Source organism: Macrobrachium rosenbergii, chromosome 43 (genome assembly GCF_040412425.1).
Source record: "Macrobrachium rosenbergii isolate ZJJX-2024 chromosome 43, ASM4041242v1, whole genome shotgun sequence".
Classification (NCBI taxonomy): domain Eukaryota; kingdom Metazoa; phylum Arthropoda; class Malacostraca; order Decapoda; family Palaemonidae; genus Macrobrachium; species Macrobrachium rosenbergii.
In genome coordinates, this window is record NC_089783.1 from 21958466 (window position 1) to 21984001 (window position 25536).

The 25536-nt window shown below is 43.9% G+C and overlaps 1 protein-coding gene across 5 annotated transcripts; it reads right to left on the minus strand.

Moving 5' to 3' along the window:
- Positions 1–240: 240 nt before the first annotated feature.
- Positions 241–25536, minus strand: LOC136828639 (zinc finger protein 227-like). 5 transcript variants are annotated; one of them, XM_067086675.1, is made up of 3 exons: positions 18789–19003; positions 14417–14546; positions 241–1596 (listed from the first exon to the last, which is right to left on the minus strand). In XM_067086675.1, the coding sequence occupies exon 3, from the start codon at positions 1582–1584 to the stop codon at positions 334–336; it is 1251 nt and encodes a 416-aa protein (XP_066942776.1). In that variant the 5' UTR covers positions 1585–1596; positions 14417–14546; positions 18789–19003; the 3' UTR covers positions 241–333. The 5 variants fall into 5 exon arrangements, with proteins under 5 accessions (XP_066942776.1, XP_066942779.1, XP_066942777.1 ...); XM_067086678.1 differs by lacking the exon at positions 14417–14546 and adding an exon at positions 5586–5750 and having other exon boundaries at positions 18789–18826; XM_067086676.1 differs by lacking the exon at positions 18789–19003 and adding an exon at positions 15315–15470.

Here is a 25536-nt window from a genome sequence, read left to right on the forward strand (position 1 = left end):
GACTTGTAAAAACTGATGGGATTTGTGGTAAAACAAGGAATTCGAACATATACAGTATACTGAAGCTGAACCATATTATCAAAATCTAATCCAGTCTAACTAAGATTTTCCATTAGTTATAGGGGATACAAGTGCACTAGTAAATAATTTTATGGTGTTTAACCCCTGAGGACTAAAAAGGATTAAAAAATGACAGCACTCTATATACTGTAAGGAGTAACAAGGATTTAAAAACAAAAATATATTCAAATATTTTACTTAACTCACATTAGTCATCATTAAAATCTATCAACGTCATTATAAAGCCAAGAAAGTACTGTGGAGCACAGCTTTTCAGCTTGTTTCTGGCTGACCTGTCTGCAAAGTAAATTTCTCCTGGAATGGAACAAAAATAGGATTTTTGGTATGTTTCCACATGTGGTAACTCCAAGCCATATTATTAGCACATCCTTCACCACATATGTTACATTTAAATGGTTTGGGTTCTTCTGGGGCTTTACATTTATGATTTTCAAGGAAGTGAAGGGAAGAATATTTTTTCTTACATATACTACATTCATACTGCTTAGATTTATTATGCGTAATGTAATGTCTCTGAAGGTCACATTTCTGGAAAAAGCTACGGCTGCAGATTTCACATCGATGTGGTTTGTAGCCACTATGAGCAAGCCTGTGCCGTCGCAGAGCACTAATATGAGATAAACCAGCACCACAAATGTCACATTTATATGGCTTGGCTGCCTCATGACTCTCCACATGCTCTAACAGCTCTTCTCTATAAGTAAATTCTGTATCACACATAGCACATTTATAAGGTTTATCAACTATTGAGCATTGCAATGTATTTGGAATGGTCTGGCCAGTGTCAATTTGTTCTCCTAGCATATAAGAATTATCTTTAATATGATTTTCCATATGCTCATCAAATGAAGCTTTGGTATAGAATGATCTACCACAAGCCTGACATTTCAGTTCCATAAAGCGTTCATGTCGTCTCTTCCTTTTCATGACACAACTATGTTCTTCATGTGCTTCATAATGTCCTTCCATAGTTATGTGATTTTCATTAGCATGCACAGATGGTACCTGGATCATACCTTGATGATTACCCATTATTCCTACTGGATAAGAATGATGAGGATGACTAGCAGGAGAAATATTTACATTACCACCTGGTATGGGTGAAGGATGATGGTGTAGAGGTGGAGCAGCTGGTAGTGGGGGCTGGTGATGAGGCAAGGGTGAAGATAGTGGTGATGAAGACTTTGGTCTTCCGGTTAAATTTAAAGGTGAACATCTTGTTCCATTTACTGTTAAATTTGAAGGCTCTGTCTGAGGAGAGTAAGTGTACTGAAATCCTTGCTCAAAGTGAGAAGAGACTTCTAGATCTTCTGGATTCAAAGGAGTATTTCCAACTCGAATGTCTAATTGAGGTTCAAAAGCACAAGGACTTAAAGCCAAAGACTCTAAGTTAAACTGTCTCCAATGATTGTTTATGTGTGTCATGACAGCAACAGCATCAGGTGGAAGATCTAAGCCACAAAAACGACACCTTTCCCCTACAGGAGCTCCATAACAGGCCATTCCTGCCTACTCCTGCAAAATGAAGTCATGGAAGATAAAAAAATCAGTAAAAGCTTAAATTCATGATAAATATACAAGTTTTTAAAACTTACTTCAATATTTATATAACATACCCTACATCTTACAGTGGCATTAAACACTGGACCACAGGCTATACCATTCTAGTTAGTATTTTAGTTTGTTTAGTGGCTTAACAACAGTGTCTCATAGACTGCTGTATGTTAAGCAGGTACTTAACAAGTAAGATGGCTTTCACTTTTCTTTGGACTATATTAACCTGCAGAAAAAGAAGAATCATTAAGGTCACATACAAATGACCTAATTACAACAATATATATCAGTACTATTTCTGGCAAGTTATGTAGGCTATGCACAAATCAGTCTTTTTGTTTATGATATTCACAGCATTAAACAGTTTTTCATGACAATGGAATTTTCTAAATACATATGATACTGTACAAACATTTTACAATATAAAACTAAAGTTAGACCAGAAAAGGAAGCCTGTCATTCACTGTCAAATGTATTTTGAAATAAGTACAGGCAGTCCCTGGGTAAAGTTCCAAGTTTACATCACTTTTCAAATATATTCATAATAAATTGGTTCCAGGTTACAGCACATTTGAAATAAGTACAGGCAGTCCCTGGGTTAAGTTCCAAGTTTACGTCACTTTTCAAATATATTCATAATAAATTGGTTCCAGGTTACAGCACATGTTCCGATTTTGTCATTCATACAACTACAATATAAAGTAAAAATTTAGAGGTTTTAGGATGCACACCACATCAGAATGCAAGTAAGATACTGTACACCCAGAGGATTAAAGATAGGCTTTCATCACTTTATTTCTCATTTTTATACATCTGTCTTGCAATATTCCGAGTTACATCACTTTCCAGGCTACAGCGCGGTGTTGGAACAGAACCCCCAACATAACCCGGGGACTGCCTGTACAGGTCTAGTACATGATTTTCAACCTTTTAAAACCTTTATTACATCTCTTAATTATGTATACTATAAATTCTGAGCTCTGACCAGAAAGTTTGGTCCCCTGTTGAATGCCTCTTGAGATATTAATGTTCACTTATGATCCCCCAATTTAAAATAAATGATAAAATGACATTTTTATGATAAAATTAAGTTTTATATATACTTACCCAGTGATTACTTAGCTAAGAGTTTCTACCCAAAACGGCAGTTAGAATTCTGAATTCTGCGGTAGCGATTCTTTTTTGCGTAGGTGACTATGCCCCGCTCACTTTTGAGGTAAGACAGAGGAACAGCGTTGCCAACATGACAATTTATTTATGCAAAAAAGAGACCATGTGTGGGGAGGTTTAGAAATTATGGTATGGGTGGGGTGGTGAGCGAAGTGAGCCCTATCAGCTGGGGATGATGGCGGCACTGTAAGCCCCCCAAGAAATTTTTGGGAAATTTGTGCGCAATTTGGAGCATTTTGAAGCCATATAAAAGCTGTATTGAGTTAAGAAAGCCACAAACAGGTGTGCCACACCCACCCACATAATGTAGTTGTTGTTATTATTATTATTATTACAGGCAGTCCCCGGTTTACGACGGGGGTTCCGTTTTTACGCCGCATCGTAAACCAAAAATCTTCGTAAACCGAAAAATCGTCAAAAATCCTAAGAAAACCTTACTTTTAATGCTTTGGGTGTATTGAAAATGACTTCAACAAACTCTTCAAAAGATAGTCTATTCCTGGGCTGAAAAGAACGTCTTGGCTGAAGCGAGAGCCAATCTATGTCCCGCGTCAGTGAGTGCATAAAAGACCCCCTGGGAGGAGGCAGCCACTCCCAGGGAAGGAGCTTCTCCCGTTGCATAAGACAAGTACCACATATGTGCGAGACGAGAGGGTGGAACACTAAAACATGCTTTCCCTTGTTCCCTCTTCTTGGAAAGCCAGTTCTCTACCTGGCGAAGAGCTTTCTTCGATGAAAAAGAGAGAACCATCTTGGGAAGTCTCGTCGAATCTACGGGCTGATTGCTCATCAAGAAAGACGAAGCTGGAGAGGGAGGAGTGACCGGTGTAAAAAAAATCGGGGAACTGCAGAAGGAACTTGAGGAATGTTGCATACGGTGTAGAAGACAAGTCCTGCTCTCCTTCCTTGTCTACAGAAGAGATCGGAGACAAAACCAGGTCTGATTCAGAAGTTGTCTGTGCTGCAGGTTTCTGTAAAAGATGAAGGATCTTATCTAGTTGACGTTGCAAAGGCGCAAGAGCTGGGTCCAACACAGGAGAAGGATTATCAGAAGATACAAGGTGCTTGGAGTCTTGAGGGGGTTCAAGTGCTAGAGGAAGCTCGGAAGCTTCAGGGCACTCTGACAAAATAGAGCGTCCGACCACCACAGGGCGCCTGACAGCTGCAGGGAGCTTGGCTGCTTCAGGGCACTTAGCTGCTTCAGGGCACTTAGCTGCATCAGGGCACCTGGCTGCTTCATGGCGCTCATCAATGCGTTCCGCCGTTACAGGACTTCAGAAGAATCAGGGCGCTTATGTGAAAGCTGGAGCTGCTCACTCAATTGGTGCAGTGAGCTAGATTCTCACTCCTGGCACTGAGGAGAGAAGCACTCCAGACTGTCCCACTTACTACACGAGGGCTGAGGACTGAAGGAAGGCTCCCTCATTCTTTTGCAAGGAAGATGCGGGGACTGATCTTCACCCGAGAAACTTCTCTTACCGGGCAAGATTCATCGGGGAAGCGACGAAAGCAGCTCTTACAAGACAAGGACTCCTCAGAGCTTGATGAAAGCTGACAAACTTCCGAGGCACCTTTCCAGCAGCTGTCTCTAGTCGCGACCTGGGATACAACAGGCTGGACTGAGTGGAGCGACTGCCCATGGGCAGGCCCCACTGACCTCCCTTGGGCTACCGGTATGCCACCTCCCAGGAAGCGGGGAGTATGGCAGGGACCAACACCTAGGAGAATCAGCAGGACGAGCAGCCCCCTCCTCCACTGACACTTCACCTTTAGCACTTTTTTCAAACTTGTCCATCAGGACACGCACTGAAGCCTCTAACTGGACCACTGTACTCACTACCAAATTTAATTGCTGCTCAAATTTATTCTCAAGGCTGGCAAAGCAATCAGGTTCGGGAATGATGGAGCCAGGAGGAGTAGGTGGTTTAGGAGAATTAACTGGTGCAGGTGGGTAAGGGTTAACAGTTGGAGAATTGACAGAAATGTCAGCCTTATCAGATCTAGGAGTCAAAGCCTGACTAGCTAATTTCCCGCTGCCTTTAGCGGCTGCTTTCCTCTTCCGATCTCTTTCTAACTTAGCTAAATGTGAAGTTAAAGTTTTCCATTTCTGCTCTCCGAAATCCCTGCACTCATCACAAGTCAAATTAATAGAGCAAATGTGACCTCTGCAACCGGATCACAAAGTGTGAGAATCGTAGGTCAATTTTGTCATTTGGGTATTGCAGCCTTTCGGAAATTAGAACTACTGGTGTTGGACATACATAACTACTGTAGTTGAAAAGTCAAAATCGTGAAAAGACAATTCCAGAAAAGTCACTATGAAGAAAAAAATGCCGAAAAGGCCACAAAAATACTTCACCAAGGAAGAAAATAATGCATCCAAAACTCTAAGCTGCTATAACAACACCAGGTGTTGACTCTACTAGTGGCAGAAACAAAACTGTCGTGTTGGCGATGTTGTTCCCTGTCTTACCCCGAAAGTGGGCGGGGCATAGTCACCTACACAAAACAAAAGAATCACTACCGCGGAATTCAGAATTCTAACTGCCGTTCGAGTAGAAACTCTTAGCTAAGTAATTACTGGGTAAGTTACACATATATATATATAAATTTACATTATATTTTATGCTCATAGCACTGAAAAAACTAAAATAAACGTTATTTTCATTTGTAGAAATTTCATACACTCACTGATAATTTAGTACTATACGCAAGGGGCAGCAAAACTCAAGAGCAAAAAATGATATTTTAATGATAAAATAAAGTTTGTTCATACTTACCTGGCAGATATATATATAGCTGTAATCTCCGAAGTCCGACAGAATTTCAAAATTCGCGGCACACGCAGTGGCCGATCAGGTGGTTAGTACACATTCCCGCCGCTGGGAGGCGGGCATCAGGAACCATTCCCATTTTCTATTCAGATTTTCTAACGCCACTGTCTCCTGAGGGGAGGAGGGAGGGCAATATGAATATATATATCTGCCAGGTAAGTATGAACAAACTTTATTTTATCATTAAAATATCATTTTGTTCATGAGACTTACCTGTCAGATATATATATAGCTGAATTTAAAGGTAAAATTATTTTGGTTCCTTACCTGATAGCATAGCTGACTGCGTGGTTACTGTCACCCTAGTCTGCTTCTGCTTTTCTAGAGACCCCAGCGAGGTAGTGACCTATAAAGCTGGCGACTGCTAGATGATCTGTCAACAGGGGCGTGACCACAATGTGACTAGATCATAGACCATACAACAAGAACAAAAGAGCATACTAACCACCTAACCAACACTAAGACATTAGTCTGCAGTGGATTGGGACGACTGTCTCCATCAATCGACCCAACAACCATAAAAACACAATTAAAGGATAGGAGCAGAGCTACCCCCTGACCCCAAGGTTGTTGAAGCAGCAATGTATGGTCCCAGCGAAAAGCAATTTTCGTATGCTACCTTAACATCTCTCAAGTAGTGTGAGGCAAACACCGAATCGCTTCGCCAAAATGTGGCACTGAGAATGTCACTGAGTGCCATATTTTTCTGGAACGCCATGGAGGTAGCGACCGCCCTCACCTCGAGGGCGTTGACTCTCAACAACTTGAAGTTGGAGTCGTCACAACAAGAATGTGCCTCCTTGATGACATTCCTAATGAAGAATGCCAGTGCATTCTTCGACATGGGATTAACTGGCTGCCTCACAGAACACCATAAGTTATCCGAGGGACCACGAATGTCCTGAGTTCTTTTAAGGTAATACTTGAGAGCTCTAACAGGACATAGAACTCTCTCAGGTTCCTGTCCAATAAGGTCTGTCAAACCTTTAATTTAAAAAAATCTAGGCCAAGGGTTAGAAGGCCTTTCGTTCTTAGCCAAGAACGTAGGGGTTAAAGAGCAGACGGCATTGTGTCCCTTGAAGCCCACATGACGGTTGATAGCCTGAACTTCGCTCACTCTCTTCGCCGTCGCCAGAGCAGTGAGGAAGACCGTCTTCCTAGTAACATCCCTAAAAGATGCAGATTGGAGAGGCTCAAAAGGACTGGACATTAAAAACTTGAGCACAACGTCCAAATTCCAAGTAGGAGGAATTGGCCGAGGAACCTTAGACGTCTCGAAAGACCTCAAGAGATCGTGGAGGTCCTTATTGTCAGACAAATCCAGTCCTCTGTGTCTGAAAACAGAAGAAAGCATGCTCCGATAACCTTTGATTGTCGGAACTGCTAACTTGAGTTTTTCTCTCAAATAAAGGAGGAAATCAGCGATCTGGCTCACAGTGGTCGAGGAAGAGGAAATTCCCTTCTTGCTGCACCAACCTCTGAAGGTTGCCCACTTCGCTTGATAAACTCTGATAGAGGAAGCTCTTCTGGCTCTAGTGATGGCCCGTGCCACTCGGCCAGAAAACCCCCTCACTCTGACCAATTTTTCGATAGTCTGAATGCAGTCAGGTTCAGAGCAGGGAGGTTTTGATGATATCTCGCGAAGTGGGGTTGTCTGAGCAGATCTGCTCTCGTAGGTAGGGTCCTCAGAACGTCTACCAACCAGAAGAGAATCTCCGAGAACCAGTGGTTCGAAGGCCAAAACGGGGCGATGAGAGTCATCCTTGTTCCTTGTGAGGCCGAGAACTTGCGAATCACTTCTCCCAGAATCTTGAACGGGGGAAAGGCATATACGTCCATCCCCGTCCAATCCCAGAGAAGAGCGTCTATTGCCACTGCCCCCGGGTCGTGTACAGGGGAGCAGTAGAGGGGAAGCCTCGCTGTTCTTGAGGTCGCGAAGAGATCCACGAGAGGGCGACCCCAAAGTTTCCAGAGATCTTGGCAAACCTCCTGATGAAGGGTCCATTCCGTCGGCAGAAGTTGATGGCGCCGGCTGAGCAGGTCTACTCGAACATTTTCGACCCCTGCAACAAATCTTGTGAGGATTGAAATGTTGCGAGCATGAGCCCAAAGGAGAATCTCTCTTGCAAGGCCGAACAGGGAACGAGAGTGTGTTCCGCCCTGTTTCTTGAGGTAAGCCAACGCCGTAGTGTTGTCCGAGTTCACTTGAACAACACGATTGGAAACTTGGACCTCGAAGAATTGGAGGGCTAAGAAGATCGCCGCCAACTCTTTGATGTTGATGTGCCAGGACACCTGTTCCCCTCTCCAGGTTCCTGACACTTCTTTTCCCCCCAGTGTTGCCCCCCAACCCGCTGATGATGCGTCGGAAAACAACACTAGGTCGGGGCTCAGAAGCTTGAGGGAGATCCCTTTTCCCAACTTCGCAGGATCGAGCCACCACTTCAGGCACTTCTTTATGGAAGGAAGGATCCTCAATTCCTCTTCCAAATCTTCCTTGTTTTGCCAGTTCTCTAATAGATAGAACTGAAGAGGCCTGAGATGCAGTCTTCCCAGAGAAACAAACTTCTCCAGCGAGGAAATGGTCCCCAGCAAACTCATCCATTCCCTTACCGAGCATGTTTCCTTCTCCAAGAAGACCGAGACTTTTTCGCAACATTGAAACTGCCGTTCTTGCAATGGAGACGCTAGAAAAGCCGCTGAATTCATCTGAATCCCCAGATAAACAATGGACTGTGAGGGGATCAGCTGCGACTTTTCTGCATTGACTAGAAGTCCCAGGGACTTCATGAGTTCCAGAGTTAACTGAAGGTCCTCCAGACAACTTTGTTTTGACGACCGCACAATCAACCAGTCGTCCAGGTAAAGAGAGATCCTGACGCCCGAGAGGTGCAACCACATCGCTACGTTCTTCATAAGAAGCGTAAACACCCTCGGGGCTGTGCTGAGTCCAAAGCAGAGAGCCCTGAACTGGAAAGTCTTGCCCCCCAAGACAAACCAGAGATACTTCATCGAACGCGGATGAATAGGAACGTGGAAGTAGGCATCTTGGAGATCCAACGATACCATCCAATCCCCGGGACGAAGGGCTCCTAGTACTGACTGAGACGTCTCCATCTTGAACTTGTCCCTCAGGACAAAGTCGTTCAGCCTGCTGACGTCCAAGACGGGTCTCCAACCTCCTGAATGTTTCGGGACTAGAAACAGTCTGTTGTAAAATCCCGGGGATTTTGTGTCTTAAGACCTGCTCCACTGCTCTCTTCTCGAGCATCTGTTCGAGAAGTTCGAACAGAATTTTCTGCTTGGCAGGATGGTAATGGGGAGACAGATCTCTGGGGGTTGGAGACAAAGGAGGAAGAGTCAGAAAAGGAATTAGGTAGCCTCTCTCTACTACTTGGAGGGACCAAGCATCTGCCCCTCTCTCTCCCCAGGCTTGGGCAAAATGAAGAAGCCTGGCTCCTACTGGTGTCTAGAGGTGAAAGGAGTCACTTGCCACCTCTCTTGGAGGCGACTTTGCCTTTAGGGAAACCTCTCCCTCGAGGCGCGGGTTTCGAGAAGCTCCCCATGGAAGCTCCTCCACGAAAGGGCTGCTTCTTCTTAGCCTGCTGTGGAAAAGATGAGGACGATGATGGTGCTGAAGGACGCTTAGAAGACCTGGAAAGGAGGTCTTGAGTCGCCTTCTCTTGAAGGCTGGCAGCGATATCTTTAACCAAGGTCTGGGGAAAGAGATGGCTTGAGAAAGGAGCGAACTGTAGCTCTCCCTTCTGTGTTGGGGAAACAAACTTCGCCGAGAAAGAGCAAAACAATGCCCTCTTTTTTAAAAGGGCCGACGAAAACTGCGAAGCAAGTTCTTCAGATGGAACTCGGGCTAGTAGCCTTCGTGTGCAAAACTCCCAGACACCAGTCCAAGAAGTTAAAGACTTCCACAGTCCTGAAGAGTCCTTTAAGATGGTGGTCCATTTCCGTAAGAGTCCAAGAAACCTTAGAAGAGGACAAATGAGATCTTCTGGAGGCGTCAACAAGACTCGCAAAGTCCCCTTGAGAAGTCGAGGGAACTGTCAAGCCAATATCTTCACCTGTATCATACCAAATGCCTGCTTTGCCGGACAAACGTGAAGGAGGCAAAGCGAAAGAAGACTTTCCTTGGTTTTTTCTCGTAGTCATCCAGTCCTGAACTTTCTTGAATGCCCTCTTGGTAGAGAAGGACTTCTTCATCTTAAGAAAACCAGGAGTTCTTCTCGCTTGAGACGAAGCCAACTGTGAAGGGGGAGAGAGAGGAGCTGAAGCTTGAAAAGTATCAGGAAACAGATCCTTAAACAAAAAAGTCAGAGTTTGATAATCAGTAGAAGAAGAAGCGTGTTTCTCTTCGTCCGAAGGCTCTGACGGAAGGGGTTCTTCTTCCTCCACTGGAGGGTCTAAAGAGCGAGGAGGAAGGAGACCCGACTCGCCGATACGTAAGCGGGACCTCTCGTATTTAGAAGAAGTCGTGGCTAAATCCTGAAGAACGACAGAAGTCGAAGCGGGAAGTTGAGCATCATGAAGCACTGCAGGCGTGGTGTCAACGTAAGAAGGGCGTGAAGATATAAAGCGAGGCAAGCGAGGTGCGTCCTGGCTGGGAGCGCCGGCTCCATGGCTGGATATGGAAAGAGCTTCCTGGTTGTGGCGCGAGACTCAAGGCGCCAGAGACTCAAGGCCAGGCGCGCGAGCGTGAGCGCGCGAAGTGCGAGACACGCGTTCTGGCGTATCGAAGAGAAAACGTCCAACTCTTCAAATCGGGAAGACGAGAAGGAAGCTTCTTTATACCTTCTTTAGGTGAAAGACAAGAAGCTTCATGCGATCTAGCAGACGAAGACGACGAAGCAGGAGACGAAGGTGAAGGCCTGGACTTCTTAACAGGCAGATGCAGATCCTTGACGAGGCCTGTCCTTTCTACGGTCCATGAGTATCCAGCTGCTGTTGCAAGCCCAACAAAATCTGGCGTGTTGGAGAAACAGCTCTCTCGGGAGAAGGGCTGAACCTGCGAGAAGGAGAGGGGAGATGGGACGTCTTCTTCTTTCTCACCGTGAATAAGCAACAGCTCTTGCCTTAGCGCGACTGGGGTCGAGCAGCGTCATCATCCGTTGCACAACGAAACTTCTTCCGCTGAGGAACATTCCCGAAACTTTCAGGGGAAGAGCACAAAACGTCTAGAGGAAGAGGACGTGAAGCGTCCTCTCCTCTCCTCTCAAGCTTCTCTTAAGAGGGCGAGAGTCCAACCAAGAGCTCCAATCCCGACGTGGGGAGGACGTGTCGGAGGACGAGAAGCAATCCTTACGGATGCGTGCCAGTGCACGATCCCTGGCAGCCTGGGTAGGGTCATCAGGACCTGCCGAAGTGACGTCAGATCGGTGGGAAGTCCCCGTAACCTTCATGCAGCTTTCGACATGCCCCCTCCCTGTATCCTGGGAGTTCGGCAGAGGTCCAGGCCTAGAAGCATTATAGGGCCAATCTGACGCCCCCTCCACAACACTAGGGGCATTAACACAAACAACACTTTGCGCTTGCAGGGCATTCACTTTGTTTTCAAGAGCGCGAATTGACTGTAAAACGAGAGCCAAGGTATTATTCTCTGCAGCAACAACCTCAGGGCCCGAAGGCAACACTACGGGGTTAGGACTAAAAACTACAGGGTTACTAACATGAGAAATCCCTGACTGTCCGTCTACAGAAGCACTCCTGGAGGAAGACCTCCTCAACCTATCACGCTCCAATTTTCGCATATAGGATTCATACTTCTTCCACTCCCCTTCAGATAATCCCTCACATTCATTACAACGATTATCCATAGAACATTCCATACCCCTGCATTTCATACATAAAGTGTGAGGATCTACAGAAGCCTTCGATAGCCTCACCTTACAATCACCCAAGCTACAGACACGATAGCTAGAGGAAGACATCTTATTTAAAGAAAAGTCAAAAGCAAAATCAAAAACGGTCCAGAAAAGCGTATGCCAAGTCACAGATCCAAGTCGAAACCAAAAAACAACCAAAATACTTAAGTGACAACAAATTTCGAAATCCAAATGGCGGGGGAACTGACAACAGGTGTTGACAGTCCGGCGACAGAGAAAATCTGAATAGAAAATGGGAAAGGTTCGTGATGCCCGCCTCCCAGCGGCGGGAATGTGTACTAACCACCTGATCGGCCACTGCGTGTGCCGCGAATTTTGAAATTCTGTTGGACTTCGGAGATTACAGCTATATATATATCTGACAGGTAAGTCTCATGAACAAACAGTATATTTTAAAAAGGATTACATGTAAAGACAGAAGTGTGTATGTCAGAGAGGACTGAGTTGGTTGTAAAGATGTAATGGAAATATATAACCTGGAAGAAAAAATCATGAAAAAGCAATGCTGGAATTCTGCTTTGATGGATTTCTACCAAAACTAAGGATTAGAATTCTAAACCACATTATGCCAAAACCAAGGATTAAAATTCTTAAATACAGGATTAAGAGACCCAGAGAGAACCTGATAACCCAAAAAGAGTTAACAAGCTGAAATACAGTGATTTCAAGAAAACGTGTGCAGATGGCATCAGTAAGGAATTGCACTGTTACCAAATTTGAGAGTTACAGAGAAATGGAAGATTAGCTACTGTCAAAAGAATAAAAAACTAGAAACTGAGAGATAAAGAGTTAAATAAGAAAATCCAGAAAGTGTCACCATATACAACATCAAAACATCAAAAAATGGTCTATGCAGAAATGTAGAAGTAAACATTGGGATATTGGAGATGGATACAGAGAGACATGATCGTGGAGTCAAGCTGTATAAAAGAATCAAATGAGAAGAAATTAGCTTCAAGCTCTGGCAGAAGACAAGCTGGGAGATAAGACATGTATGCAGGGAAATAGTCTAAAAATCTGGTGGTAATGTATACAGAGGGAGCTGGGAAGAACAGGGAGTCTCAAAACAAGAAGAAAATATTTGAGGTAGCAATGTGGCTGAGGAGAGATAGAAAGGATGTGCAAGGGGGTGAAATACTGTACATAAAAGATGACAATACTTTCAAAGTTTGAAAAGAAAGAGATCCTGAAACAACTGACCACACTGTGTGACAAGTGACTAAGATTAGGGGGGATGAGAAGTCTTATTCTAGAGTATCTCCTTTTAGAAAGGAAGTAATTTCACCAGCAGCTACAAGTGGGCCAATTGAGACTATATCTAAGACTTGAGAGTAAGATCCCCTGCAAAAATGAACACAAACTTATTAACAGCTGTGCAGTCAGATAAAAGTAACATTAACTCTCAAGGGGTGGGTTCCCAAAACCTCACATTTGCTTGCCAATTTTCAACAGCTGTACCAATCTTTGCCAAAAGTGTATCCACATAAAAGACAAAGGTTTATATCCTCATAAGGACAACATCAGAACATAATCTTCAGGTGTTGCTAGGTTCAGTAACCAGGGTAGGAGGGATTATGTACGTACATCTGTGATCACTCCTTGTAGTGAGGAGCGTAGAGAAGATTCCCATACTCTCCAAACAGTTCTCAAGCACCAATCTAAGATAGGGGAAGAGTCTGGGTCTTAGAAATAGAGAGAGATCAACTAAGCATAAACTCATGCTCTGTGAAGAAAGCATGAACTTGTGCTCTGCAAAGGAAGAAAATGAGAAGGGTATGTGGAGTGTAGATGAGTTTTTTCACCTACAGTATTCCATCTAAATCCTCTCCCAACATCACCTCATCCTCTAAGATCAAAGAGGAAGATGTAGCAGTTTGTAAATTGACCAAAAAATAGGGGGGACCTAATCTAAACCTGCCTTGAGAGTCTTGTCAAAGGTTGGTCACAGCTCTCATGATCAAACCTACAGCTTTTCCCAGGAAGATGTGAAACGCTGGCCTCCCTTCTACCAAAGGGAATATTTAAAAATCAACACCGAAGCTTAAACCACATCAAGTTCAAAGACCACCGCAGCTGCAGAAATGTCTGGACTCAATGCCTGTTGTAGATGAAGTCAGGTTGAAAGTTGAGTCACATGAGCAGGCAGTAACCCCCCCTCCCACCTACCAATTGTTAACTATCTTGTTACCAAGCTGTAACACATGGAACAACTTTTTCTGTAAACAACAAAGATTCATAATCTTGTAGGAAGAGCTAATTATTATACACTTATACCCACACTGAAAGGATATAATAAATTCTAATAAAATACAAATCGGGCATGATTCGCCATATTACTTTACCATAAATACCTACTCCTAGAGAAGTCATCACTAACGATACTCAGCAATTGTTCAGAGAAAACAGACGTGCTGTACTTACAAAGCCCAGCATGATAGTAATAAGAGACAGTACTTTCAGCTGGTGAAGGAAGATTATACATAATACTGTACTTGCATTTATAGAATTTGAGAATTATGCACAAAACATCAAAATGGGACAATACTAAAATCCCTACAGAAATATGGATGAAGCAAGAAAAAAATATGAAAATGTAAAGAGCATAAAATCAACAATTTTAAGAAAGTCATAAAGTAGTTGTTTCCTTCTGGGACACATGGGGAATGACTAGAGCAAAGTCACAAGTGGTTTCTTGCTTCAGGAACACACAGGGAAGATAACTTAACTACCACTATTACCTCCACAGACTCTGCCCAGGGGATACCTGGCCAAGTGAGTGGTCTTCCTTTGTGCATGGGAGCTGTTGACTGCAGGATTGGGCACATGTAAACTGATGAGATTGAGTTAAACAAGGACAAGAGCAAAAAACTTGAAACTTTGTACCTTAAGAAGATGGGGCAAGAGTAACCTCGAAGTAGCACTGGCATTATTTATACCAGTTGAACTGCAACTGTGCCAGAAATATCCCATAGCCCATTTGTAAATGCCAGTTTAGTCATCAATCAGAAATATTCTGTAAATGGAATCCTAATGTAGATATTTAAGGAAGGTGCACAGTAACTTAAACTTACAACTTTTATTTAATAGCAATCCTATGAATTATATTAATCATTCATTAACTGTGTACATTTATGCTGTACTGGTAGTAGTCCCAACAAACCATGCATCTAGATACTGTAATTGCAGGAAATTTAGAGAAAGAAAGGAAAAGAAATTTGTCTGAAAAATAAAGGAAAAACTGCAATATATGGCCACAAAAAAAACTGCAAAACTTGTCACTGAAAAACTATCAAATTTAAAGGTAATTTGTATTTTCCTACATATACCAGGGACTTTTATACACAAGTGTTCTCGGCAAGAGCTGGAAACAGTCATTAAAACTTTATGAAGAGTTCAACTGGTAGTAAGTGGCAAGGTACTAACTTTTAATTCTAACATTGTTCAGACTCCACACACAAATGTAATTTTCCCAATCACTTGTAATAAGCATGGGAAAAATCCTGTAACTACTTGTACAGGCTGACAGGGGGAGGCAGAGCCTGAGAAGCCAATGAGCCAGCCAGAGAGAGTTTGGCATCTGAAAAACTAGCACCTGGAGAAAATTGAAGGATCATATCTATCTTACACTAAATGGGAAGAACAGGTTGTTAGAAAGTTAGTTATACAATACAGTGGGTCCAGATGATCAGGCTCTAGTGCCCCCTTGTTAAAAAGAAAATGGAGGAAGTAGCACATTTTGTGCTGAAGCTCTAAGGATAGGATACTCTGATATCTAACATACCTGCATGTGGCCAATCCCAGCAAGTAATCAACCTGACTTCAGCCTCTCAAGAAAGAAGCCAGTCATTCATCTGTTTGACCTCAGCCTTACAATACCCTATTAACTTAGGCAAGATGCTGTACTGTGCATGTGCAGCGTGGATAGCCACCACAGGTACTGTAATAACAAGAAATTATCTAAGAATTTTGGATGACATTGCTCAAGCAGAATGAGATGGTGGTATGTCAATGACAGATCCTGGCCTTCATTACTTGTCACATTGAGACATTCCTGTGTAATGCCAGGAACAAGACAATGGCTCTGACTCCTTGAGCTCTCACCTAGATGGACTGTGGTTCCCCTCACTGGACACTTTCCCATGCCTGCCAATATTAACAACAGTAGGAGCAGGAGTCAATTGCAATGAAGATCAGGAAAGCAAAAATCCTCTGAAGGTACCAAATGTGCCTTCCTTGATTTCTTCCACTTTGACCTGTACCTCTTCCACTAGGCAGGCTACCATGAGTCACTCAACATAATTCAGAGACTGCATACATTCCTGACCTCAACAGAAAGAACAGTAAGAATAAGAGAACATCAAAGAAAGACCTGAACCTTGCACTCACATGTTCACACCATGGACACTTAATGATTATTCTTACTAGTGAGAAACTCATCAGCCATCACCATTATTACATCATTAACAACCATGATTAAAAAGAAGCACCCCAGTCTTCAACGATTCAAACTGAATAATACAAAAACCTAAGTAAATCTCAACAACAGCCATGGTAGAGAGGGACACAAGACATCCATTCAGCAAACCTTTGTATTTTGCATGAACACTCAATCCTTAGCAGGACTTCTGATGAAACAGGAACCTAAGGTTATTAACCTCTGCTATACCCCAGTCAGTCTCTGTTAAAGGTGAAAGACAGAAGGAATGGTCTAACACCACCAGGAAATGCAAGCTTCCCAATCCAGTGTATTAAGTATGGGAAAGCTAACTCCTATGACCACTTATACAGCCTTTCATCTGATGCAAGAGGCTGAAAGGGCCCTAAGCCAGAGTTTGGTTTTCCCTTAGGAGGTTGCACTGTGTAGGCATTACTTGAGGTTGTTCTGCAAAGAACCTCAAGTAATGCCTTTCCTTCCTTTTATTGTACCTCCATTCATTCTCTTTCTTTCATCTGACTTTCTACCCTCTTCTAACAATTGTTGTATGGTGCAACTGCTAGGTTTTGCTCCTGTTGCACCTATAAAACCTTTTACTCTCAATTTCTCTTTCAGCACTAAATGACCTCATAGGTCCCAGTGCTTGGCCTTTGGCTTAAATTTTATATTCTATTCTATTCCATTCCATCTTCTAGAAAAGATTCTAGAGAAACCCTGTCTTGACAATAAAAGAATGGGAAATCCAGATTGGTAGTTGGCAATAACATCCAGGAATGAATCATAAAGCATTACAAACACCCCAACTTGTTAGGTGCTAGGTCATGAAAAGACCATGCATCCAATGTCTCCCTTCTCCCACCCAAGTCCAACTGTTAACCTCCAGCAGGATACAAACTTCTCCTGTTGTTGCTAGGAAAGTTACAAAAATTACTTAGCACCACTATAAGACTAACAAACAGGAGTTAGGCCTAAAGTGTCACTCTAATAAAAGTGAGGAACAAAGCTTGTATGCCATATGGCTCCTTTCTCATACCTAACTAAAGTTCCATCTAAAGGGGTAGTTGCAACCCTAAACCCTGTGAACTAGAAAAAGCATGGAAATTGGTCCTTAACTTGCAAAAGTGGTCTACAAGTTTGCACAAGGATGCAGGATTAGAAGTAGTGCCAAGCTAAATTTGGCCTTCCTGGACCACCCAACTTGACATTTTGTATAGCGGAAGAATGCAGGCACAACTATCTGTAGTACTACCTGCTCTCCATTTTCCATTTCACCCTACCCTACCTTTCCCACTTTGGCCACTGAGCCTCCATATGTTGTGTTCGGGATATTAGGGATAACAAAAAACAAACTGACTTAATTACTTCCATAATGATGGTAAAAAACATCCAATCACAAAAGAACTAAATAAAGAAATAAAAGTCTAATCCTAGACTTAGGCTATATTCATAGCATAAGAATGCTAAATGATTAGCCATGCATGGAACCATTCCATAGGTAACATGGAAGTCCAGTTTTTCTCCCAACAATAATCTAGACTATTCTTTTCTTAGGACTACCAAATAAGTAAGGCTCACATTCCAGCAAGGTACTGTGAACATAACCTTCCCAAGGTGGATAAAAGGATAAATCAGGTATCTCGTGCCTACCCAGTAAGCCGTTACACCCGCATTAATGCACCTAGCATACTGTATGGTATCCTAGATGGCTGCATGTCATTTAACCATCCTATACTACGTTTCCTAATTTGGCATTATTTAAACTAAATACAGTTTATCAGAACTTTTAATACCTGATAATCATATTACTGTTTCAGAATTGGGTATAAAAAATTACTTGGAGTAAATTATGGAGTAGCCATGTTATCTGCAAGTGGCCCTTTGTCGGGGACCTGACCTCAGGTAAATCTAAGCAACAGCTCTGCAGGGACTGTTACCTTGAAATGATTTTTCCTATACTTTTAGTGTTGCTTATTGTTGTCAAATTATTATTAACTTCATATCTACCAAACATGGTTGGGGACCCTTTGGGAACACAGGGTTTTGGGTTGGGGGAAATTGTTGGGAGAAAACTGGACTTCCATGTTGCTGCTATGGAATGGTTCCATGCATGCACAAGTCATTAGGGAGCCATATGTTCAAGAAGGAACTGGCTAAGGAAACCTATTATAAAAAGGAACTAGGCCCATACTAACCAAACTTAGCAGGCCATGTTACTTAGGCAGAGGCCCCTGGACCCCCCGGTGAAGGAAACTCCACTTCTTACCAAACACCCCCCTATAATACTGTGCGTGCGCGAGAGCATTCCAGGATAGTCAGCATACAACTAATGATGTTAATTACAAAAAAAAACAACGGTAGGTAAATTCTGAATAAGCAACCAAAGTACTTGGAAAAATCAATTTCCAAAGTAATACCCCATGCTATTGCTTGGTCTACTTGACCTCACACTAGCCTGTAAATGTTCACAACTAAGCTAGTCCAGGTCTACACGTAAAGCTGTGGACTTCATAAGCTATAATACACAAACTCCAAAATATAGGTTTAGTTTCAGACTAAGGCAGCCTACAAACATTATATTTTACGGCCTGCAGACGAAAACACACCAGCCGACACCTAGGCTATCAAAACAAAAGGACCTGTCACTCAAGTGCCATAACTTTCGGAACCTTAGCCTAAATTTCGACTCTAGTTTTACTTTACATGCTGTATATTAATTTCCCTTATTCATTTAGTTAAATATAAGCAAATTGTTAACGTGTTAATGTTTTTCAGGTGGTGCTTGAAAAGGACAAAAGTAGGCAGGGTTTAGTTGCTACTTACCTTTACATAAATGGTTCAGCTGATCGGCAACAAAGTTTGTGACGTCATACGTAAACAAAAAAGAAAAGCATGATCAAGGAAAATCTATACTCAGAAGCTTTCGTTCGTTTGCTGAAGATATTTTATGAAAATCAACATTATGATAAATATTACTTTGAATATTATATGGTACTCAACAATTATGTAGTTCTCACAAAGTCTCATTTACCAAAAACTGAATATAGACAGTCTTCTTCTGTTTTCATAATTCAGTCCGTTGGCAATTGATTGATTTATTTTAAGGTAGGTTGTCTTTTTCCTAAGGCAGCTCATAAGTGTCATAAGATGTGAAAGGGATTGGAAGGCCTGGTGTGCACCTGCAAACTCTTTAATCCAACAGAGATGAAGTCGTTTGAATCTATGTGCCTTTACATTACTTAGCGTTATAACTTGGGCGCTTTGGGTTTCCAAAACGTAGGCATTAACAGACATATGATGCAAAAAAAGTGTCTTCTAAAATCCCTGAACATTTGGAGAAATCTAAAGCTTATTCCAATCGCCGAGTGTCACTAGAAGATCCGGAGAAAATATCAGGAAGCTTTCAAGTGTCAGCTTACACTAGACGTAACTGTTAATTGCTTGAGATTACCTCGTGGTAGACATGAGTTAAGATTTGTGTGACTTGCTGTGTCAGGTGGGCCTACTGCTTAGAAAGCTTTAATATTGTATTGAATATTACTCCAAATCAGTCACTGAAATATTTGCATAAAGTTCCTGTTTGAACGTACATGTAAGAGACCCATCGCACCGATGGCGGTCTCTTTCGAGCACACGTGTGTTCGTCATCCATCGGAGGGGACAGAGAGAAAAACAAGAGCATCCCGTTTTCTCTCTCAAGGAACACAATACTTCTACCATACAATATTTCCGTTTGTTTCTCCCTAACCATTGTTGTCTCGATTTAAGTACAATCACCACTACTTGCATTGCCATGCAAGCATTCTAATCATGCACTCATAATGTTCCGCCGAATCTTCTGTATCAAACTGTATGTATGTTTCTGTTTGTGAAGACGCCAAACGTCTCGCCATTTCACATATATTATGCTACTGCATTGTATTCATTAATCTGCCTTGAATCTCATGCAATTGGCCATATGTAGAATTTCCTGGCCTTTCCATTGATATATGTATTATCACTGTACGTTTATTATGTCTCTCACAATCGCCATCTGTCTGCTGAAAAACACAGATGTCCAAAACATTACCTCTGTTTTGCCCTGTCTGTGTGTAGAAACTACTTTGCAGCTCGCACCAGCCAATAACAACTTCGAAAACAGTACATTCATACGGGCTGCTCTAGGAGCAAGAGCCCGTGCTGGCACAAGGCCAGCTAAATCTAAAACAACAATGTACATTCATTCAGTAAGGAACCACCAATAAACCAGTCAACACCCAGCCAGTATGTCACCCCACCCGTCCTTACACTGGTGACCCCGGAGTGACACGAAGGAGCCGATGGCAGACGGCCGACCCAAGATGACGACCCATGCGCCAACAGACCCTTCGCTGCCTCCCCGCTTCCCGCCGTTCCCAAGCTCTCGGTAGATGTCCAACGCTCCGAGATGACCCACCCCACAACAGGAACCCTGGACGCCTCCTCCAGGCAGCCTGCCGCCGCCCCCGAACTCGTACCGGACAACCTGACCAACGAAGGACCAGCCAACGTCATCCTTCAACCCGCTACCGTCCTCGAGTTCCTGCCGGCCGGCGCCGCCCTTCAGCCTCCTACCCGCCCCAAGCCCAAGCCCTTCGGGTCCATTCCCATTGTCAGCAAGATGATTTCCGCATCAACGACTTGTTTGTGGGGGGAGTATTGTAAGAGACCCATCGCACCGATGGCGGTCTCTTTCGAGCACACATGTGTGTTCGTCATCCATCGGAGGGGACAGAGAAAAACAAGAGCATCCCGTTTTCTCTCTCAAGGAACGCAACTTCTACCATACAGTATTTCCGTCTTTCTCCCTAACCATGCAAGCATTCTAATCATGTACTCATAATGTTCCACCGAATCTTCTGTATCAAACTGTATGTATGTTTCTGTTTGTGAAACTGTATGTGTTTCTGTTTGTGAAGACGCCAAACGTCTCGCCATTTCACATATATTATGCTACTGCATTGTATTCATTAATCTGTCTCGAATCTCATGCAACTGGCCATATGTGGAATTTCCTGGCCTTTCCATTGATATATGTATTATTGTAAGGACAAGAGATTGAGTGACATACTGGCTGGATGTTTACTGGTTTATTGGTAGTTCCTTACTGAATCTCAATGTACAGAATCTGCGGAGATGTTATTGACGTGTGCGAGTGGTAAAGTAGCATCTACACACAGACAGGTGAAAACAGGTAAAAGATTCAGACATCTGTGTTTGTTGGCAGACAAACAGATGGCAATATTGATAGACATAATTAACGTACAGTGTTAAAACATACATCAATGGAAAGGCCAGGAAATTCTACATATGGCCAATTGCATGAGATTCGAGACAGATTAATGAATACAATGCAGTAGCACAATATATGTGAAATGGCGAGAAGTTTGGCATCTTCACAAACAGAAACATACACACAGTTTGATATAGAAGATTCATTGGAACTTATGAGTGCATGATTAGAATGCTTGCTTGGCAATGCAAGTAGTGGTGATTGTAATTTACATACATCAAGACAACAATGGTTGGGGAGAAACAGATGGAAATATTGTATGGTTGAAGTCGCGTTCCGTCAGAGAAAAAAAACTAGAAGCTCTTGTTTTGTCTTGTCCACTCCGATGGATGACGATTGATGAACACACACGTGTTTAGAAGAGACGGCGTCGGGGTGACGGACTCTTATAATACTTCCCCCCTCCCCCAAGACGTGGGTAACGTCTGATTAATCGACGTTTCCCCCCCCCCAAAGCAAGGCGTCGACGCGGAAATTGTCTTGCTGACAATTGTAGTTGGCTCAAAGGTCTTGGGCTAGGGGCAGGTAGGGGAGGCTGAAGGGCGGCGCCGGCCGGCAGGAGCTCGATGAGATGGAACGGAGGGCGGGTTGAAGGAAAGACGTCGGATGATCGGCCTCCCCCCAGCTGGAGGGGGACGGCTGAAGGAGGCTGATCCTTCAGTAGCCGGCTTGAGGGCTGAAGGATGACGGCAGCTGATCACTACCCTAGCCAGCTCGAGGGGGCGACAGCAGGCTGAAGGATGACGTTGGCTGGCCCTTTGTTGGTCAGCTCGTCTATTTCCAGGTACCTGTTGCGGGCGGCATACCAAAGACAGTTTCCTGGAGGCGTCCAGGGTTCCAGTGGTGGGGTGAGTCATCTCGGAGGGTCGGACATCTGTTGAGAACTTCCAGCGGCTCATGGAAGCAGCGAGGGGACGAAGGGTCTGTTGGCGTGTGGGTCGTCATCTTGGGTTTTCCAGCTCTTCCGCTACCCTCCAGGGTCACCAGTGTAAGGACGGGAGATTGAGTGACATACTGGCTGGGTGTTTACTGGTTTATTGGTAGTTCCTTACTGAATCTAAATGTACAGAATCTGTGGAGATATATTGACGTGTGCGAGCGGTAAAGTAGCATCTACACATAGACAGGTGAAAACAGAGGTAAAAGATTCAGACATCTGTGTTTGTCGGCAGACAAACAGATGGCGATATTGATAGACATAATTAACGTACAGTGTTAAAACATCAATGGAAAGGCCAGGAAATTCTACATATGGCCAATTGCATGAGATTCAAGACAGATTAATGAATACAATGCAGTAGCATAATATATGTGAAATGGCGAGAAGTTTGGCGTCTTCACAAACAGAAACATACACACAGTTTGATATAGAAGATTCGTTGGAACATTATGAGTACATGATTAGAATGCGGCAGTGCAAGCAGTGGTGATTGTACATACATCAAGACAACAATGGTTGGGGAGAAACAGACGGAAATACTGTATGGTTGAAGTCGTGTTCCGAGAAAACTCTGAACGAAAGCTCTTGTTTTGTCTTGTCCTCCGATGGATGACGATTGATGAACGCACAAACACACAGCCACTGTTTAGAAGAGAGAGACGGTCATTATGTCTCTCACAATCACCATCTGTTTGTCTGCCGAGGTGACGGGCTCTTACATTATCACTGTACGTTTATTATGTCTCTCACAATCACCATCTGTTTGTCTGCCGACAAGTACAGATGTCCAAAACATTACCTCTGTTTTGCCCTGTCTGTGTGTAGAAACTACTTTGCGGCTCACACCAGCCAGTAACAACTTCGAAGATTCTGTACATTCATTCAGTAAGGAACCACCAATTTTTCCTTTTTTTTATCCGATCCTTTATGATAAGTAGAAATAGAGGATCAGGTACCCCCTGGGCCCTTTGATGATACTGTTTTGGTACAGATGACAATCCCTGCACCCACCTTGGAGAGTGAAAATTCTCCAAATGTTAAGAATTTGTGAGTGCTTCATGTAATAGACTTACCAGTCTGTACGATATGTTTTGATAATGTGCTGCCAACTGATAAGGAGTGGCAACCTGCAACACTACTACAAGTCAGTCAGCTCTCTGTTTTCTTACAATAAACATCACAATAGAATGTCTCCCATTGCAAACCCAACATGGCGCAGTGAGTTTTCGAGCCAAGTCATCCCCCGATACGTCAACCACCCCAGGCCACGCCGAGGCATGCCTCTCCTGCAATGCCCAGGGCCTTGTTACAGGCTGTGTTGCAGGCACAGACGTTAATTGCAGATCAGCAATGCACCGTCCATTCCCTTCAGGATACCCTTCCCAGTTCTGGATCACGTGCTAGCAAACTGATGCTTTGATGTCCTCAGCGGCGTTCAGGTTCTGGAGATGTTCGATGACATGTTGGATTCACCTTAACCAGTTTCCATCGAAGGATGATGTTATGCACATTAGCCTCAACTGTGTTCCAGTACTGCAACGTGCACTGGACACTCTGTACTTGGATGCCAAATGGAACGCCCTTACCCCAGATGCAGCTCTGGATGCCATTGGAAACATCGTATTACGGTCGTCGAACCAGTTAGTGCAGTGGTCAGAGTTTTTGCTCTCGCCCAAGGGCTTGAGGAGTCTGTGAGCGATTATTTCTCAAGGTGCGCTCAAAAAGCCACCGATTTGATTTTCAGTGTCCCAAATGTGGGGAGTGTTTAGCTGAATACATGCTACTGTACTACATAAAATAATGGTAGGTCTTAGTGATCGTGTGTTAAAAAGGCATGTGTTTCAAATGTGTGATACATTTAAAAATGTAGATGCCCTTCAGGCTTTGTGCAGTACTTTTGAAGCTGTGTGCCAAGATGTTGAAAGTGTCCCACGTGTCGTTGTGCTTAAGTCAGCCGGCACTTCACGTGATGATGTCACAGGCAGTGATGACGTAGAGCTAGATGTTGCAGTGTTGCACAGCATTTCAGATGCAAAGAAATGCTGGAACTGCGGGGGGCATCATTCCCCTGGTCGAGCATCATGCCCAGCAAAAGGTATGATGTGTCATGGGTGCCAAAAGGTAGGGCACTTCCAGAAATGCTGCAGGAGTGCGAAGCAGGTGCCGCTGGCCTCGAGTGTGGTGGTCATTGCAGAGACTCACCTCTCCCCCCCACCCAACAATCAAGGTTTGTGTCTCCCATGGGAGGGAGAGGTCAGTGTCCACATTTGCCGTGGCAGACACAGGAGCGCAGATCTGCATTGCCGGACCCATGGTGCTTTCAAGCCTGCGTATAAAATCCATGGAATTGCAACCTCGAACGGGTCTGAGGTACGTAGCTAATCTTCGAGTGAGATGCCTTGGATCAGTGGCATGCACCATTGAAATAGGTGGGTGATGTATGAAGCAGGAAGTTTACTTTGTGCCTGTAAGGAGCTGGGAATAGTACCACCAAGTTTCCCTTACCCTTCCCCAGTCGCTGCATCAGCTGACGTCACTAGTGAGGCAGTCTCGCAACCCAACTCCCCTCAGACAACGAAACCAGCAACTACACCAGTCCCACCCATAGAGGAGTACATCCTAAGACTGGAAGAATGGCTGTTACATCACTTTTCCTCTACGACCTTCAACACAACCAGGGAACCCTCACCTGTGATGAGGGGCAAGCAACGCCACATACATTTATTGCCTGAAGCCGTACCTTATGCCTGTCATACACCGGCAGCAATCCCTAAGCATTGGGAAGAGGTCAAGGCCCAGCTTGACGAAGACATCCGGAAGGGCGTTATGGAACCAGTCCCAGCAGGGGATGCAACGGAGTGGTGTGCAAGGATGGTTGTGGTAGCCAAGAAGACGGGCCAACCTCACTGCACAGTGGACTTCCAACGCCTCAACACCCACTGCCTTTGTGAGACTCATCATACACCAGCACCCTTTGACATGGTTTCAAGCATTCCAGTACACACATATAAGACTACAGCGGACACCCATTGGGGTTTCCACCAAGTGGAGTTGGACGAAGACAGCCGCCCACTCACGACCTTCATTACCCCTTGGGGCGGTATCGTTACTGTAGAATACCCATGGGTCATTGTTTAGCTTCCGATGCTTACACAAAAAGGTTTGATGACGCCCTGCAAGACATCACCAGAAAGCATAAATGCATCGACAACACTTTACATACCCTTCAACTCCTCGAGTTCCTGCTGGCCAGCACCGCCCTTCAGTCCCCTACCCGCCCAAAGCCCAAGCCCTTCGCGACCATTCCAATTGTCAGCAAG